The sequence below is a fragment of the Hyperolius riggenbachi genome, chromosome 4 (genome assembly GCF_040937935.1).
Source record: "Hyperolius riggenbachi isolate aHypRig1 chromosome 4, aHypRig1.pri, whole genome shotgun sequence".
NCBI lineage: Eukaryota > Metazoa > Chordata > Amphibia > Anura > Hyperoliidae > Hyperolius > Hyperolius riggenbachi.
In genome coordinates this window covers 502351920-502368658 of record NC_090649.1, presented here as the reverse complement: position 1 = coordinate 502368658, position 16739 = coordinate 502351920, and the positions used below count along the sequence as shown (strand labels likewise).

Below are 16739 nucleotides of genomic sequence, written 5' to 3'. Positions count from 1 at the left end.
AGGGTCCCACATGCCACCGACGCCGCAAGGAGTAGTTACACCCAGCGAGGGTCCCGAACACCAGCGACGCCGCAGGGAGTAGTTACACCCAGCGAGGGTCCCGCATGCCAGCGATGCCACAGGGAGTAGTTACAACCGGCGCGGGTCCCACATGCCAGCGACGCCGCAGGGAGTAGTTACAACCGGCGAGGGTCCCACATGTCAGCGACGCCGCAGGGAGTAGTTACAACCGGCGAGGGTCCCACATGTCACCGACGCTGCAGGGAGTAGTTACAACCGGCGAGGGTCCCACATGCCAGCGACGCAGCAGGGAGTAGTTACAACCGGGGAGGGTCCCACATGCCAGCGATGCCGCAGGTAGTAGTTACACCCAGCGAGGGTCCCACATGCCAGCGGCGCCGCAGGGAGTAGTTACAACCAGTGAGTGTCCCACATGCCAGCGACGCCGCAAGGAGTAGTTACAACCAGTGAGGGTCCCGCCCACCAGCGACGCTGCAGGGAGTAGTTTCAACCAGTGAGGGTCCCACATGCCACCGACGCCGCAGGGAGTAGTTACAACCGGCGAGGGTCCCACATGCCACCGACACCGCAGGGAGTAGTTACACCCAGTGAGGGTCCCGCCCACCAGCGACAATGCAAGGAGTAGTTACACCCAGCGAGGGTCCCGCATGCCAGCGACGCTGCAGGGAGTAGTTACACCCAGCAAAGGGTCCTGCCCACCAGCGACGCCGCAGGGAGTAGTTACAACCAGTGAGGGTCCCGCCCACCAGCGACGCTGCAGGGAGTAGTTACAACCGGGGAGGGTCCCACATGCCAGCGACGCCGCAGGGAGTAGTTACACCCAGTGAGGGTCCCGCCCACCAGCGACAATGCAAGGAGTAGTTACACCCAGCGAGGGTCCCGCATGCCAGCGACGCTGCAGGGAGTAGTTACACCCAGCAAAGGGTCCTGCCCACCAGCGACGCCGCAGGGAGTAGTTACAACCAGTGAGGGACCCACATGCCAGCGACACTGCAGGGAGTAGTTACACCCAGCGAGGGTCCCGCATGCCAGCGACGCTGCAGGGAGTAGTTACACCCAGCGAGGGTCCCACATGCCAGCGACACCGCATGGAGTAGTTACACCCAGTGAGGGTCCCACATGCCAGTGACGCCGCAGGGAGTAGTTACAACCAGTTAGGGTCCCACATGCCAGCGACGCCGCAAGGAGTAGTTACAACCAGTGAGGGTCCCGCCCACCAGCGACGCTGCAGGGAGTAGTTTCAACCAGTGAGGGTCCCACATGCCACCGACGCCGCAGGGAGTAGTTACAACCGGCGAGGGTCCCACATGCCACCGACACCGCAGGGAGTAGTTACAACCAGTGAGGGTCCCACATGCCAGCGACGCCGCAGGGAGTAGTTACAACCAGTGAAGGTCCAGCATGCCAGCGACACCGCAGGGAGTAGTTACAACCAGTGATGGTCCGCCCACCACCGACGCCGCAGGGAGTAGATACAACCGGGGAGGGTCCCACATGCCACCGACGCCGCAGGGAGTAGATACAACCGGGGAGGGTCCCGCATGCCAGCGACGCCGCAGAGAGTAGTTACAACCGGCGAGGGTCCCGCCCATCAGCGATGCCGCACGGGGTAGTTACACCCAGCGAGGGTCCCGCACCCCAGCGATGCCACAGGGAGTAGTTACACCCAGCCAGGGTCCCGCACACCAGTGACGCTGCAGAGAGTAGATACAACCGGTGAGGGTCCCGCCCACCAGCGACGCCGCAGGGAGTAGTTACAACCAGTGAGGGTCCCGCACACCAGCGACGCCGCAGGGAGTAGATACAACCAGTGAGGGTCCCGCCCACCAGCGACGCTGCAGGTAATAGTTACACCCAGCGAGGGTCCCACATGCCAGCGACGCTGCAGGGAGTAGTTAGAACCGGCGAGGGTCCCACATGCCACCGACGCCGCAGGGAGTAGTTACACCCAGTGAGGGTCCCACATGCCACCGACGCCGCAGGGAGTAGTTACACCCAGTGAGGGTCCCACATGCCAGCGACACCGCAGGGAGTAGTTACACCCAGTGAGGGTCCCGCCCATCAGCGACGCCGCAGGGAGTAGTTAGAACCGGCGAGGGTCCCACATGCCACCGACGCCGCAGGGAGTAGTTACACCCAGTGAGGGTCCCACATGCCACCGACGCCGCAGGGAGTAGTTACACCCAGTGAGGGTCCCACATGCCAGCGACACCGCAGGGAGTAGTTACACCCAGTGAGGGTCCCGCCCATCAGCGACGCCGCAGGGAGTAGTTAGAACCGGCGAGGGTCCCACATGCCACCGACGCCGCAGGGAGTAGTTACACCCAGTGAGGGTCCCACATGCCACCGACGCCGCAGGGAGTAGTTACACCCAGTGAGGGTCCCACATGCCAGCGACACCGCAGGGAGTAGTTACACCCAGCGAGGGTCCCGAACACCAGCGACGCCGCAGGGAGTAGTTACACCCAGCGAGGGTCCCACATGCCAGCGACGCCGCAGGGAGTAGATACAACCGGGGAGGGTCCCACATGCCAGCGACGCCGCAGGGAGTAGTTACAACCGGCGAGGGTCCCACATGCCAGCGACATCGCAGGGAGTAGTTACAACCGGCGAGGGTCCCACATGTCACCGACGCTGCAGGGAGTAGTTACAACCGGGGAGGGTCCCACATGCCAGCGATGCCGCAGGTAGTAGTTACACCCAGCGAGGGTCCCACATGCCAGCGGCGCCGCAGGGAGTAGTTACAACCAGTGAGTGTCCCACATGCCAGCGACGCCGCAAGGAGTAGTTACAACCAGTGAGGGTCCCGCCCACCAGCGACGCTGCAGGTAATAGTTACACCCAGCGAGGGTCCCACATGCCAGCGACGCTGCAGGGAGTAGTTAGAACCGGCGAGGGTCCCACATGCCACCGACGCCGCAGGGAGTAGTTACACCCAGTGAGGGTCCCACATGCCACCGACGCCGCAGGGAGTAGTTACACCCAGTGAGGGTCCCGCCCATCAGCGACGCCGCAGGGAGTAGTTAGAACCGGCGAGGGTCCCACATGCCACCGACGCCGCAGGGAGTAGTTACACCCAGTGAGGGTCCCACATGCCACCGACGCCGCAGGGAGTAGTTACACCCAGTGAGGGTCCCACATGCCAGCGACACCGCAGGGAGTAGTTACACCCAGTGAGGGTCCCGCCCATCAGCGACGCCGCAGGGAGTAGTTAGAACCGGCGAGGGTCCCACATGCCACCGACGCCGCAGGGAGTAGTTACACCCAGTGAGGGTCCCACATGCCACCGACGCCGCAAGGAGTAGTTACACCCAGCGAGGGTCCCGAACACCAGCGACGCCGCAGGGAGTAGTTACACCCACCGAGGGTCCCGCATGCCAGCGATGCCACAGGGAGTAGATACAACCGGCGCGGGTCCCACATGCCAGCGACGCCGCATGGAGTAGTTACAACCGGCGCGGGTCCCACATGCCAGCGACGCCGCAGGGAGTAGTTACAACCGGCGAGGGTCCCACATGTCAGCGACGCTGCAGGGAGTAGTTACAACCGGCGAGGGTCCCACATGCCAGCGACGCAGCAGGGAGTAGTTACAACCGGGGAGGGTCCCACATGCCAGCGATGCCGCAGGTAGTAGTTACACCCAGCGAGGGTCCCACATGCCAGCGGCGCCGCAGGGAGTAGTTACAACCAGTGAGTGTCCCACATGCCAGCGACGCCGCAAGGAGTAGTTACAACCAGTGAGGGTCCCGCCCACCAGCGACGCTGCAGGGAGTAGTTTCAACCAGTGAGGGTCCCACATGCCACCGACGCCGCAGGGAGTAGTTACAACCGGCGAGGGTCCCACATGCCACCGACACCGCAGGGAGTAGTTACACCCAGTGAGGGTCCCGCCCACCAGCGACAATGCAAGGAGTAGTTACACCCAGCGAGGGTCCCGCATGCCAGCGACGCTGCAGGGAGTAGTTACACCCAGCAAAGGGTCCTGCCCACCAGCGACGCCGCAGGGAGTAGTTACAACCAGTGAGGGTCCCGCCCACCAGCGACGCTGCAGGGAGTAGTTACAACCGGGGAGGGTCCCACATGCCAGCGACGCCGCAGGGAGTAGTTACACCCAGTGAGGGTCCCGCCCACCAGCGACAATGCAAGGAGTAGTTACACCCAGCGAGGGTCCCGCATGCCAGCGACGCTGCAGGGAGTAGTTACACCCAGCAAAGGGTCCTGCCCACCAGCGACGCCGCAGGGAGTAGTTACAACCAGTGAGGGACCCACATGCCAGCGACACTGCAGGGAGTAGTTACACCCAGCGAGGGTCCCGCATGCCAGCGACGCTGCAGGGAGTAGTTACACCCAGCGAGGGTCCCACATGCCAGCGACACCGCATGGAGTAGTTACACCCAGTGAGGGTCCCACATGCCAGTGACGCCGCAGGGAGTAGTTACAACCAGTTAGGGTCCCACATGCCAGCGACGCCGCAAGGAGTAGTTACAACCAGTGAGGGTCCCGCCCACCAGCGACGCTGCAGGGAGTAGTTTCAACCAGTGAGGGTCCCACATGCCACCGACGCCGCAGGGAGTAGTTACAACCGGCGAGGGTCCCACATGCCACCGACACCGCAGGGAGTAGTTACAACCAGTGAGGGTCCCACATGCCAGCGACGCCGCAGGGAGTAGTTACAACCAGTGAAGGTCCAGCATGCCAGCGACACCGCAGGGAGTAGTTACAACCAGTGATGGTCCGCCCACCACCGACGCCGCAGGGAGTAGATACAACCGGGGAGGGTCCCACATGCCACCGACGCCGCAGGGAGTAGATACAACCGGGGAGGGTCCCGCATGCCAGCGACGCCGCAGAGAGTAGTTACAACCGGCGAGGGTCCCGCCCATCAGCGATGCCGCACGGGGTAGTTACACCCAGCGAGGGTCCCGCACCCCAGCGATGCCACAGGGAGTAGTTACACCCAGCCAGGGTCCCGCACACCAGTGACGCTGCAGAGAGTAGATACAACCGGTGAGGGTCCCGCCCACCAGCGACGCCGCAGGGAGTAGTTACAACCAGTGAGGGTCCCGCACACCAGCGACGCCGCAGGGAGTAGATACAACCAGTGAGGGTCCCGCCCACCAGCGATGCCGCAGGGAGTAGTTACAACCGGCGAGGGTCCCGCACACCAGCGACGCCGCAGAGAGTAGTTACAACCGGCGAGGGTCCAGCATGCCAGCGACGCCGCAGGGAGTAGTTACAACCAGTGAGGGTCCCGCCCACCAGCGATGCCGCAGGGAGTAGTTACAACCAGTGAGGGTCCCGCATGCCAGCGACGCCGCAGCGAGTAGTTACAATCAGCTAGGGTCCCGCATGCCAGCGACGCCGCAGAGAGTAGTTATAACCGGCGAGGGTCCCACACACCATCGACACCGCAGGGAGTAGTTTCAACCAGCGAGGGTCCCGCATGCCAGCGATGCCGCAGAGAGTAGTTACACCCAGTGAGGGTCCCGCCCACCAGCGACGTTGCAAGGAGTAGTTACACCCAGCGAGGGTCCCGCATGCCAGCGACACCGCATGGAGTAGTTACACCCACCGAGGGTCCCACATGCCACCGACGCCGCAGGGAGTAGTTACAACCAGTGAGGGTCCCACATGCCAGCGACGCCGCAAGGAGTAGTTACAACCAGTGAGGGTCCCGCCCACCAGCGACGCTGCAGGGAGTAGTTACAACCGGGGAGGGTCCCACATGCCAGCGACGCCGCAGGGAGTAGTTACACCCAGTGAGGGTCCCGCCCACCAGCGACAATGCAAGGAGTAGTTACACCCAGCGAGGGTCCCGCATGCCAGCGACGCTGCAGGGAGTAGTTACACCCAGCAAAGGGTCCTGCCCACCAGCGACGCCGCAGGGAGTAGTTACAACCAGTGAGGGACCCACATGCCAGCGACACTGCAGGGAGTAGTTACACCCAGCGAGGGTCCCGCATGCCAGCGACGCTGCAGGGAGTAGTTACACCCAGCGAGGGTCCCACATGCCAGCGACGCCGCAAGGAGTAGTTACAACCAGTGAGGGTCCCGCCCACCAGCGACGCTGCAGGGAGTAGTTACAACCGGGGAGGGTCCCACATGCCAGCGACACCGCAGGGAGTAGTTACAACCAGTGAGGGTCCCACATGCCAGTGACGCCGCAGGGAGTAGTTACACCCAGCTAGGGTCCTGCATGCCAGCGACGCTGCAGGGAGTAGTTACACCCAGCGAGGGTCCCGCATACCAGCGACGCTGCAGGGAGTAGTTACATCCAGCGAGGGTCCCACATGCCACCGACGCTGCAGGGAGTAGTTACACCCAGTGAGGGTCCCACATGCCACCGACGCCGCAGGGAGTAGTTACAACCAGTGAGGGTCCCACATGCCAGTGATGCCGCAGGGAGTAGTTACAACCAGTGAGGGTCCCACATGCCACCGACACCGCAGGGAGTAGTTACACCCAGTGAGGGTCCCACATGCCACCGACGCCGCAGGGAGTAGTTACAACCAGTGAGGGTCCCACTTGCGAGCAACGCCGCAAGGAGTAGTTACAACCAGTGAGGGTCCCGCACACCAGCGACGCCGCAGGGAGTAGATACAACCAGTGAGGGTCCCGCCCACCAGCGACGCCGCAGGGAGTAGTTACAACCGGCGAGGGTCCCGCACACCAGCGACGTCGCAGAGAGTAGTTACAACCGGCGAGGGTCCAGCATGCCAGCGACGCCGCAGAGAGTAGTTATAACCGGTGAGGGTCCCACACACCATCGACACCGCAGGGAGTAGTTTCAACCAGCGAGGGTCCCGCATGCCAGCGATGCCGCAGAGAGTAGTTACACCCAGTGAGGGTCCCGCATGCCAGCGACGCTGCAGGGAGTAGTTACACCCAGCGAGGGTCCCACATGCCACCGACGCCGCAGGGAGTAGTTACACCCAGTGAGGGTCCCACATGCCAGTGACGCCGCAGGGAGTAGTTACAACCAGTGAGGGTCCCACATGCCAGCAACGCCGCAAGGAGTAGTTACACCAGTGAGGGTCCCGCCCACCAGCGACCGCAGGGAGTAGTTACAACCGGGGAGGGTCCCACATGCCAGCGACACCGCAGGGAGTAGTTACAACCAGTGAGGGTCCCACATGCCAGTGACGCCGCAGGGAGTAGTTACACCCAGTGAGGGTCCCGCATACCAGCGACGCCGCAGGAAGTAGTTACAACCAGTGAGGGTCCCACATGCCAGCGACGCCGCAGGGAGTAGTTACACCCAGCGAGGGTCCCACATGCCAGCGACGCTGCAGGGAGTAGTTACACCCAGCGAGGGTCCCACATGCCACCGACGCCGCAGGGAGTAGTTACACCCAGCGAGGGTCCCACATGCCACCGACGCCGCAGGGAGTAGTTACACCCAGTGAGGGTCCCACATGCCACCGACGCCGCAGGGAGTAGTTACAACCAGTGAGGGTCCCACATGCCAGTGATGCCGCAGGGAGTAGTTACAACCAGTGAGGGTCCCACATGCCACCGACGCCGCAGGGAGTAGTTACACCCAGCGAGGGTCCCACATGCCACCGACGCCGCAGGGAGTAGTTACAACCAGTGAGGGTCCCACATGCCAGTGATGCCGTAGGGAGTAGTTACAACCAGTGAGGGCCCCACATGTCACCGACGCCGCAGGGAGTAGTTACACCCAGCGAGGGTCCCACATGCCACCGACGCCGCAGGGAGTAGTTACACCCAGCGAGGGTCCCACATGCCACCGACGCTGCAGGGAGTAGTTACACCCAGTGAGGGTTCCACATGCCAGTGATGCCGCAGGGAGTAGTTACACCCAGCGAGGGTCCCACATGCCACCGACGCCGCAGGGAGTAGTTACAACCAGTGAGGGTCCCACATGCCAGTGATGCCGCAGGGAGTAGTTACAACCAGTGAGGGTCCCACATGCCACCGACGCCGCAGGGAGTAGTTACACCCAGCTAGGGTCCCGCCCACCAGCGACACTGCAGGGAGTAGTTACAACCAGTGAGGGTCCCACATGCCAGCGACGCCGCAGGGAGTAGTTACAACCAGTGAGGGTCCCACATGCCAGTGACGCCGCAGGGAGTAGTTACACCCAGCTAGGGTCCTGCATGCCAGCGACGCTGCAGGGAGTAGTTACACCCAGTGAGGGTCCCGCATACCAGCGACGTCGCAGGGAGTAGTTACACCCAGCAAGGGTCCAACATGCCAGCGACGCTGCAGGGAGTAGTTACACCCAGTGAGGGTCCCACATGCCACCGACGCCGCAGGGAGTAGTTACACCCAGCGAGGGTCCCACATGCCACCGACGCCGCAGGGAGTAGTTACAACCAGTGAGGGTCCCACATGCCAGTGATGCCGCAGGGAGTAGTTACAACCAGTGAGGGCCCCACATGTCACCGACGCCGCATGGAGTAGTTACACCTAGTGAGGGTCCCACATGCCAGCGACGCTGCAGGGAGTAGTTACACCCAGCGAGGGTCCCACATGCCACCGACGCTGCAGGGAGTAGTTACACCCAGTGAGGGTCCCACATGCCACCGACGCCGCAGGGAGTAGTTACAACCAGTGAGGGTCCCACATGCCACCGACACCGCAGGGAGTAGTTACACCCAGTGAGGGTCCCACATGCCACCGACGCCGCAGGGAGTAGTTACAACCAGTGAGGGTCCCACTTGCGAGCAACGCCGCAAGGAGTAGTTACAACCAGTGAGGGTCCCGCACACCAGCGACGCCGCAGGGAGTAGATACAACCAGTGAGGGTCCCGCCCACCAGCGACGCCACAGGGAGTAGTTACAACCGGCGAGGGTCCCGCACACCAGCGACGCCGCAGAGAGTAGTTACAACCGGCGAGGGTCCAGCATGCCAGCGACGCCGCAGGGAGTAGTTACAACCAGTGAGGGTCCCGCCCACCAGCGATGCCGCAGGGAGTAGTTACAACCAGTGAGGGTCCCGCATGCCAGCGACGCCGCAGCGAGTAGTTACAATCAGCTAGGGTCCCGCATGCCAGCGACGCCGCAGAGAGTAGTTATAACCGGTGAGGGTCCCACACACCATCGACACCACAGGGAGTAGTTTCAACCAGTGAGGGTCCCGCATGCCAGCGACGCCGCAGAGAGTAGTTACACCCAGTGAGGGTCCCGCCCACCAGCGACGCTGCAAGGAGTAGTTACACCCAGCGAGGGTCCCGCATGCCAGCGACGCTGCAGGGAGTAGTTACACCCAGCGAGGGTCCCACATGCCAGCGACACCGCATGGAGTAGTTACACCCAGCGAGGGTCCCACATGCCACCGACGCCGCAGGGAGTAGTTACACCCAGTGAGGGTCCCACATGCCAGTGACGCCGCAGGGAGTAGTTACAACCAGTGAGGGTCCCACATGCCAGCAACGCCGCAAGGAGTAGTTACAACCAGTGAGGGTCCCGCCCACCAGCGACCGCAGGGAGTAGTTACAACCGGGGAGGGTCCCACATGCCACCGACGCTGCAGGGAGTAGTTACACCCAGCTAGGGTCCTGCATGCCAGCGACGCTGCAGGGAGTAGTTACACCCAGCGAGGGTCCCGCATACCAGCGACGCCGCAGGAAGTAGTTACACCCAGCGAGGGTCCCACATGCCACCGACGCTGCAGGGAGTAGTAACACCCAGTGAGGGTCCCACATGCCACCGACGCCGCAGGGAGTAGTTACAACCAGTGAGGGTCCCACATGCCAGTGATGCTGCAGGGAGTAGTTACAACCAGTGAGGGCCCCACATGTCACCGACGCCGCAGGGAGTAGTTACACCCAGCGAGGGTCCCACATGCCACCGACGCCGCAGGGAGTAGTTACACCCAGCGAGGGTCCCACATGCCACCGACGCTGCAGGGAGTAGTTACACCCAGTGAGGGTTCCACATGCCACCGACGCCGCAGGGAGTAGTTACAACCAGTGAGGGTCCCACATGCCAGTGATGCCGCAGGGAGTAGTTACAACCAGTGAGGGTCCCACATGCCACCGACGCCGCAGGGAGTAATTACACCCAGCTAGGGTCCCGCCCACCAGCGACACTGCAGGGAGTAGTTACAACCAGTGAGGTTTCCACTTGCGAGCAATGCCGCAAGGAGTAGTTACAACCAGTGAGGGTCCCACATGCCAGCGACGCCGCAGGGAGTAGTTACAACCAGTGAGGGTCCCGCCCACCAGCGACGCCGCACGGAGTAGTTACACCCAGCGAGGGTCCCACATGCCAGCGACGCCGCAGGGAGTAGTTACAACTGGCGAGGGTCCCACATGCCAGCGACACCGCAGGGAGTAGATACAACCGGTAAGGTTCCGCATGCCAGCGACGTCACAGGGAGTAGTTAAAACCCGCGAGTGTCCCGCCCACCAGCGACGCCGCAGGGAGTAGTTACACCCAGCGAGGGTCCCGCATGCCAGCGACGCTGCAGGGAGTAGTTACAACCGGGGAGGGTCCCGCATGCCAGCGACGCCACAGGGAGTAATTACAACCCGCGAGGGTCCCGCCCACCAGTGACGCCGCAGGGAGTAGTTACAACCGGCGAGGGTTCCGCCCACCAGCGACACCACAGGGAGTAGTTACAACCCGCGAGGGTCCCGCCCACCAGCAACGCCGCAAGGAGTAGTTACAACCGGCGAGGGTCCCGCCCCCAGCGCAGCTGCAGGGAGTAGTTACAACCAGTGAGGGTCCCGCACCCCAGCGACGCTGCAGGGAGTAGTTACAACCAGTGAAGGTCCCACATGCCAGCGACGCCGCAGGGAGTAGTTACACCCAGCGAGGGTCCCGCCCCCCAGTGATGCCGCAGGGAGTAGTTACAACCGGCGAGGGTCCCGCCCCCCAGTGATGCTGCAGGGAGTAGTTACAACCGGCGAGTGTCCCGCCCCCCAGTGATGCCGCAGGGAGTAGTTACAACCGGCGAGGGTCCCGCCCCTAGTGATGCCGCAGGGAGTAGTTACAACCGGCGAGGGTCCCGCCCCCCAGTGATGCCGCAGGGAGTAGTTACAACCGGCGAGGGTCCCGCCCCCCAGTGATGCCGCAGGGAGTAATTACAATAACTGGACGAGCCCGACTCCTCCTCACCGATAGCAATTGTTTTATTTAGGACAAGTCAGGCTCGTCCAGAACGCTCGGGAGGTTCATGGCAGAAATTAAGGATAACAGGTAATGATAAATCATTTCATTATGTAGAGGTCGTGGTCTTAATAGTGGGCGTGGTTACACAGTATATTTTATTGTAATAGTTTCCACTGCATCACCATTATAGTACCTTTTATACACTTGTACTGTGTCCCTGCATGGAGGTCCCTGCACTAGGGCCCATTTCCAAGAGACATCCATTATTATTCACCCCATCATTATACTGATTTCCCTGGTGGTCTAGTGGTGCCCCTCCTTATACAGATTTCCCTGGAGGCAGGGGCGTAACAATACACCCTGCAAGGGATGCCTCCGCAGGGGGGCCCAGAAGCCACAGGGGACCCGTGGGGGGAAAGGTTTGAGAGACTGACAACTAAGGGCATGGAGTGAAAAAATGTATTCTGCTCTCGCACCATTGTTATATTGACTGCATGTGTCCCTCACACAGATAAGGAATCATACACACTTTGGAATTTGTACACTTTCTCTGCTCCCTGGGGTTTGTAAAAAAACATCTGTCTCACATTGCAGATAAGTTCTGATGACTCCATGTACAACTTTACCAACAAAGGAGTCACGTTTTGAAAAAAAAGTTGTAGACTTTCCCTTTTCACTTCAAAAGGATTCCTAGATTCTTATCACACGGGCTAATGACCTTATGGCCTCTAATTACTTTTACAACACAATGGAGTAGAGATTGATGTCTAACGGCTCTTTTCCACTATGAAATGCAATCGCGATTCAATTTCCACCATGCGATTGCGATTAATGAATATAGTAGCTCAATCGCATACAAAACGCAGCAAGACGATGATTGCGCTTTGACCAAAATCGCATCGCAATCGGATCGCACTAATGGAAATTGCTGCTGCAGTTTCCATTACTTTAATATAGCTTGCGATTTGCGATCAAAATCAAATTGCAAATCACAGGGTAGTGGAAAAAGACCCTTCCTGTCGCTGCTTCATTGAGAGCTTTTTGTCTCATACTGAGTCCAATATCCTGTAATAACAGTACCAATCAGTGACATTCTGAATGTTTTGCCAAAGTTACATTGATACTATATCTTATGTTCAGCATGTCATTGTTGTTCCTCCGTATAGCATGTGCTCTCATGTAGTAATATAATACAGCGGTATGTATGTATGTATGTACTGGGAGCAGAGCTGCAACCAGGGACTTTTCGGCTGCAGGGGGCTGGAGGAAGCCCCGGGCAAGTAGTTCTGGGGGTAGCATAGATTGCCTGACGTTTCCTTTAAGTCGAAGTGTTTTTATCTGCATGGGGAAAACACATTGGTCCTCAGTTCTCCTGTGCAGAAAGCGAGGGAGGTGGGGGTGGGGGGCCCCATCCAAAGTTTCGCAGGGGGGGGCCCATCCAAAGTTTTGCAGGGGGGCCCAATGATGTCTAGTTACGCCCCTGTGGTCTATTGGTCCCCTCTTACATACATTTCCCTGGTGGTCTATTGGTCCCCTCTTACATACATTTCCCTGGTGGTCTATTGGTCCCCTCTTACATACATTTCCCTGGTGGTCTATTGGTCCCCTCTTACATACATTTCCCTGGTGGTCTATTGGTCCCCTCTTACATACATTTCCCTGGTGGTCTATTGGTCCCCTCTTACATACATTTCCCTGGTGGTCTAGTGGTCCCCTCTTATATATATTTCCCTGCTGGTCTAGTGGTCCCCTCTTACATACATTTCCCTGGTGGTCTAGTGGTCCCCTCTTATATATATTTCCCTGCTGGTCTAGTGGTCCCCTCTTACATACATTTCCCTGGTGGTCTAGTGGTTCCCTCTTATATATATTTCCCTGCTGGTCTAGTGGTGCCCCTCCGTATACAGATTTCCCTGGTGGTCTAGTGGTGCCCCTCCTTATACAGATTTCCCTGGTGGTCTAGTGGTGCCCCTCCTTATACAGATTTCCCTGGTGGTCTAGTGGTGTCCCTCCTTATACAGATTTCCCTGGTGGTCTAGTGGTGCCCCTCCTTATACAGATTTCCCTGGTGGTCTAGTGGTGCCCCTCCGTATACAGATTTCCCTGGTGGTCTAGTGGTGCCCCTCCTTATACAGATTTCCCTGGTGGTCTAGTGGTCCCCCTCCTTATACAGATTTCCCTGGTGGTCTAGTGGTGCCCCTCCTTATACAGATTTCCCTGGTGGTCTAGTGGTGCCCCTCCTTATACAGAATTCCCTGGTGGTCTAGTGGTGCCCCTCCTTATACAGATTTCCCTGGTGGTCTAGTGGTGCCCCTCCGTATACAGATTTCCCTGGTGGTCTAGTGGTGCCCCTCCTTATACAGATTTCCCTGGTGGTCTAGTGGTGCCCCTCCTTATACAGATTTCCCTGGTGGTCTAGTGGTGCCCCTCCTTATACAGATTTCCCTGGTGGTCTATTGGTGCCCCTTCTTATACAGATTTCCCTGGTGGTCTAGTGGTCCCCCTCCTTATACAGATTTCCCTGGTGATCTAGTGGTGCCCCTTCTTATATACATTTCCCTAGTGGTCTAGTGGTGCCCCTCCTTATACAGATTTCCCTGGTGGTCTAGTGGTGCCCCTCCTTATACAGATTTCCCTGGTGGTCTAGTGGTGCCCCTCCGTATACAGATTTCCCTGGTGGTCTAGTGGTGCCCCTCCTTATACAGATTTCCCTGGTGGTCTAGTGGTGCCCCTCCTTATACAGATTTCCCTGGTGGTCTAGTGGTGCCCCTCCTTATACAGATTTCCCTGGTGGTCTAGTGGTCCCCTCTTATATATATTTCCCTGCTGGTCTAGTGGTCCCCTCTTACATACATTTCCCTGGTGGTCTAGTGGTCCCCTCTTATATATATTTCCCTGCTGGTCTAGTGGTCCCCTCTTACATACATTTCCCTGGTGGTCTAGTGGTCCCCTCTTATATATATTTCCCTGCTGGTCTAGTGGTGCCCCTCCGTATACAGATTTCCCTGGTGGTCTAGTGGTGCCCCTCCTTATACAGATTTCCCTGGTGGTCTAGTGGTGCCCCTCCTTATACAGATTTCCCTGGTGGTCTAGTGGTGCCCCTCCTTATACAGATTTCCCTGGTGGTCTAGTGGTCCCCTCCTTATACAGATTTCCCTGGTGGTCTATTGGTCCCCTCCTTATACAGATTTCCCTGGTGGTCTAGTGGTGCCCCTCCTTATACAGATTTCCCTGATGGTCTAGTGGTGCCCCTCCTTATACAGATTTCCCTGGTGGTCTAGTGGTGCCCCTCCTTATACAGATTTCCCTGGTGGTCTAGTGGTGCCCCTCCGTATACAGATTTCCCTGGTGGTCTAGTGGTGTCCCTCCTTATACAGATTTCCCTGGTGGTCTATTGGTCCCCATGTTCCATACACAGGATGACTCCAGGCCTGTGGGGCAGACATCCAGCCCCGCATGTTATCTGGCTTTTACCTGCTTGTGTCTGGTGCTTGCTGTTCCCACATCAGTTATGGGCTCATTCATGAACCTGACGTTGCCCTGGATAAACTTGGCGTAGAATGGGTGGGGCATGTTGTTGCGGTTCGGAGATCTCGGATGTGGTGGAGATTTCTCAGACTTCTGGAATAAAACTGGATGATTGAATTTACTCGTATCTAAGCCGACATCAAACAGATCCTCCTGGAATACTCTGTATGTGTTTGGCCTGTTCAGAGACAGAGAAATATACAACATTGAGTGACGAGGATCAAACCATCACAGCAGGACTGTTCATGAGACGAACCACTATCCTAAAATGTCATGAGAATCCCACATCAGATAAAGCTGACACACAGTACAGCAGGGCGTCTGGCTCTGATTTTCAATATGAAAAGTTGGAAAATGTTTACACAGCTATTAAATAATACTCAGGGCCAGTGCACACCAAAAAGCGCAAGTGTCATTGGAAACGCTCAGCGCTTTTTTAAAACATCTTTTAAAAGGGGTCCATGATGTAATAACATTAAGAAACACCGGTGTAAAGTATTGCTGTTCACATCAAGATCGCAGACGTCATACAATTTATTATTCAATACTAGCTGATTGCACGGCGTTGCCCGGGTATATATTTGGCTGGTGTTGACTCCGCCCACTTTTCCTAACCCTAACATGCAATTACTCAATAACCTGGTTTGTGAGCTTTGCATTGTCTGGCATCAATAATTTGCATTGAAATTAAACAAATCTGATTGGCTGTTTGTGGCTCCACCCTCTTTTCTGAATTTGAACCCCAGTCACCCAATGACCAACTGTAACAGGTTTTAAGCTTGTGTCCTTAACAGTGCAAGAATGGCAGTAATTGAATATTCCCCTTGAAAAGCAATACATGAATTTGGATTGGCTTTTGTAGGATCCACCCTCTTTTATGAATATTAATCCCAGTCACCCAGTGACCAACTGTGCAAAGTGTGAGAACCCGGCAATTAACAGTGAGGATGGCTGCAGTTTACATTTTACAGTGAAATGTGTATTTGTCTCCGCCCACTGATGACCCGGCATTGCCTGGGTATGTATTTGGCTGGTGTTGGCTATGCCCAATTTTTCTAACAGTAACAGATAATTACTTAATTACTCAGTGACCAAATTTGTGAGCTTTGCAGTCTTTGGCATCAATAATTTGCATTGAAATGAAACAAATCTGATGGGCTGTTTGTGTCTCCACCCCTTTTCTGAATTTGAACCCCAGTCACCCAATAAACAACTGTAACCCAGTTTGGGGCTTGTGCCAGTAACAGTGCAAGAATGGCAGTAATGAAATATTCCCCTTGAAAATCAATAGGTGAATTTTGATTTGCTTTTGTAGGCTCCACCCACTTTTATGAATAATAGCTGATGAATCGGCGTTGCCCGGGTATGTATTTGGCGGGTTTTGGCTCTGGCCACTTACTAACCCTAACAAACAATTACTCAATGACCACATATGTGAGCTTTGCGGTCTTTGTCATCAATAATTTGTATATTCCCATAGAAATTAAACAAATCAGATTGGCTGTTTGTGGCTCCGCCCCTCTCCGGCATTTGAACCCCAGTCACCCAAGACCAACTGTATCAGGTGAATTTTGATTGGCTATTATAGGCTCCACCCACTTCCCATAATATTAATCCCAGTCATCCATTGACCAACTGTGTCACGTTTGAGAACCCTGCCAATAACAGAATGGCTGAAATCAATCTAACAAATTGGATTGGCTGTTTGTGGCTCCACCCCCTTTAGTGAATTTGGACCCCAGTCACCTATCAGGCAAGAGGCCTCTGCCATTAACAGTGTAAGAATGGTAGCAATGTAAATATTCTCCTTGAATTGATTGGCTGTTGTTGGCTCCACCCATATTTCTGAATATTAATCCCAGTCACCCAGTGGCCCACTATGCCAAGTTTGGGAACCCCGCCATTAACAGTGTAAGAATGGATGCAATTTATATTCTCCCCTAGAAAAAATGTAGTTGTTGGCTCCACCCACTTTTTCTAACCTTGAAATACAGTCACTCAATGACCAAGTTTATGAGCTTTGGGCTTTTGGTATCAATAATTTGTATATTCCCATTGAAATAAAAAAAATACGATTGGCTGTTTGTGGCTCCGCCCCCTTTCCGAAT

At 57.2% G+C, this 16739-nt stretch overlaps 1 protein-coding gene across 1 annotated transcript in view; it reads right to left on the bottom strand.

Annotated features, from left to right (window-relative positions):
- CIMIP6 (ciliary microtubule inner protein 6) overlaps positions 1–16739 on the bottom strand; it is a 94821-nt gene that overhangs the window by 69205 nt on the left and 8877 nt on the right. The window contains exon 2 of the mRNA XM_068233126.1: positions 14578–14809. Coding sequence (XP_068089227.1) covers positions 14578–14676 — 99 coding nt within the window. The 5' untranslated portion in view covers positions 14677–14809. The remainder of the gene's footprint in view (positions 1–14577; positions 14810–16739) is intronic.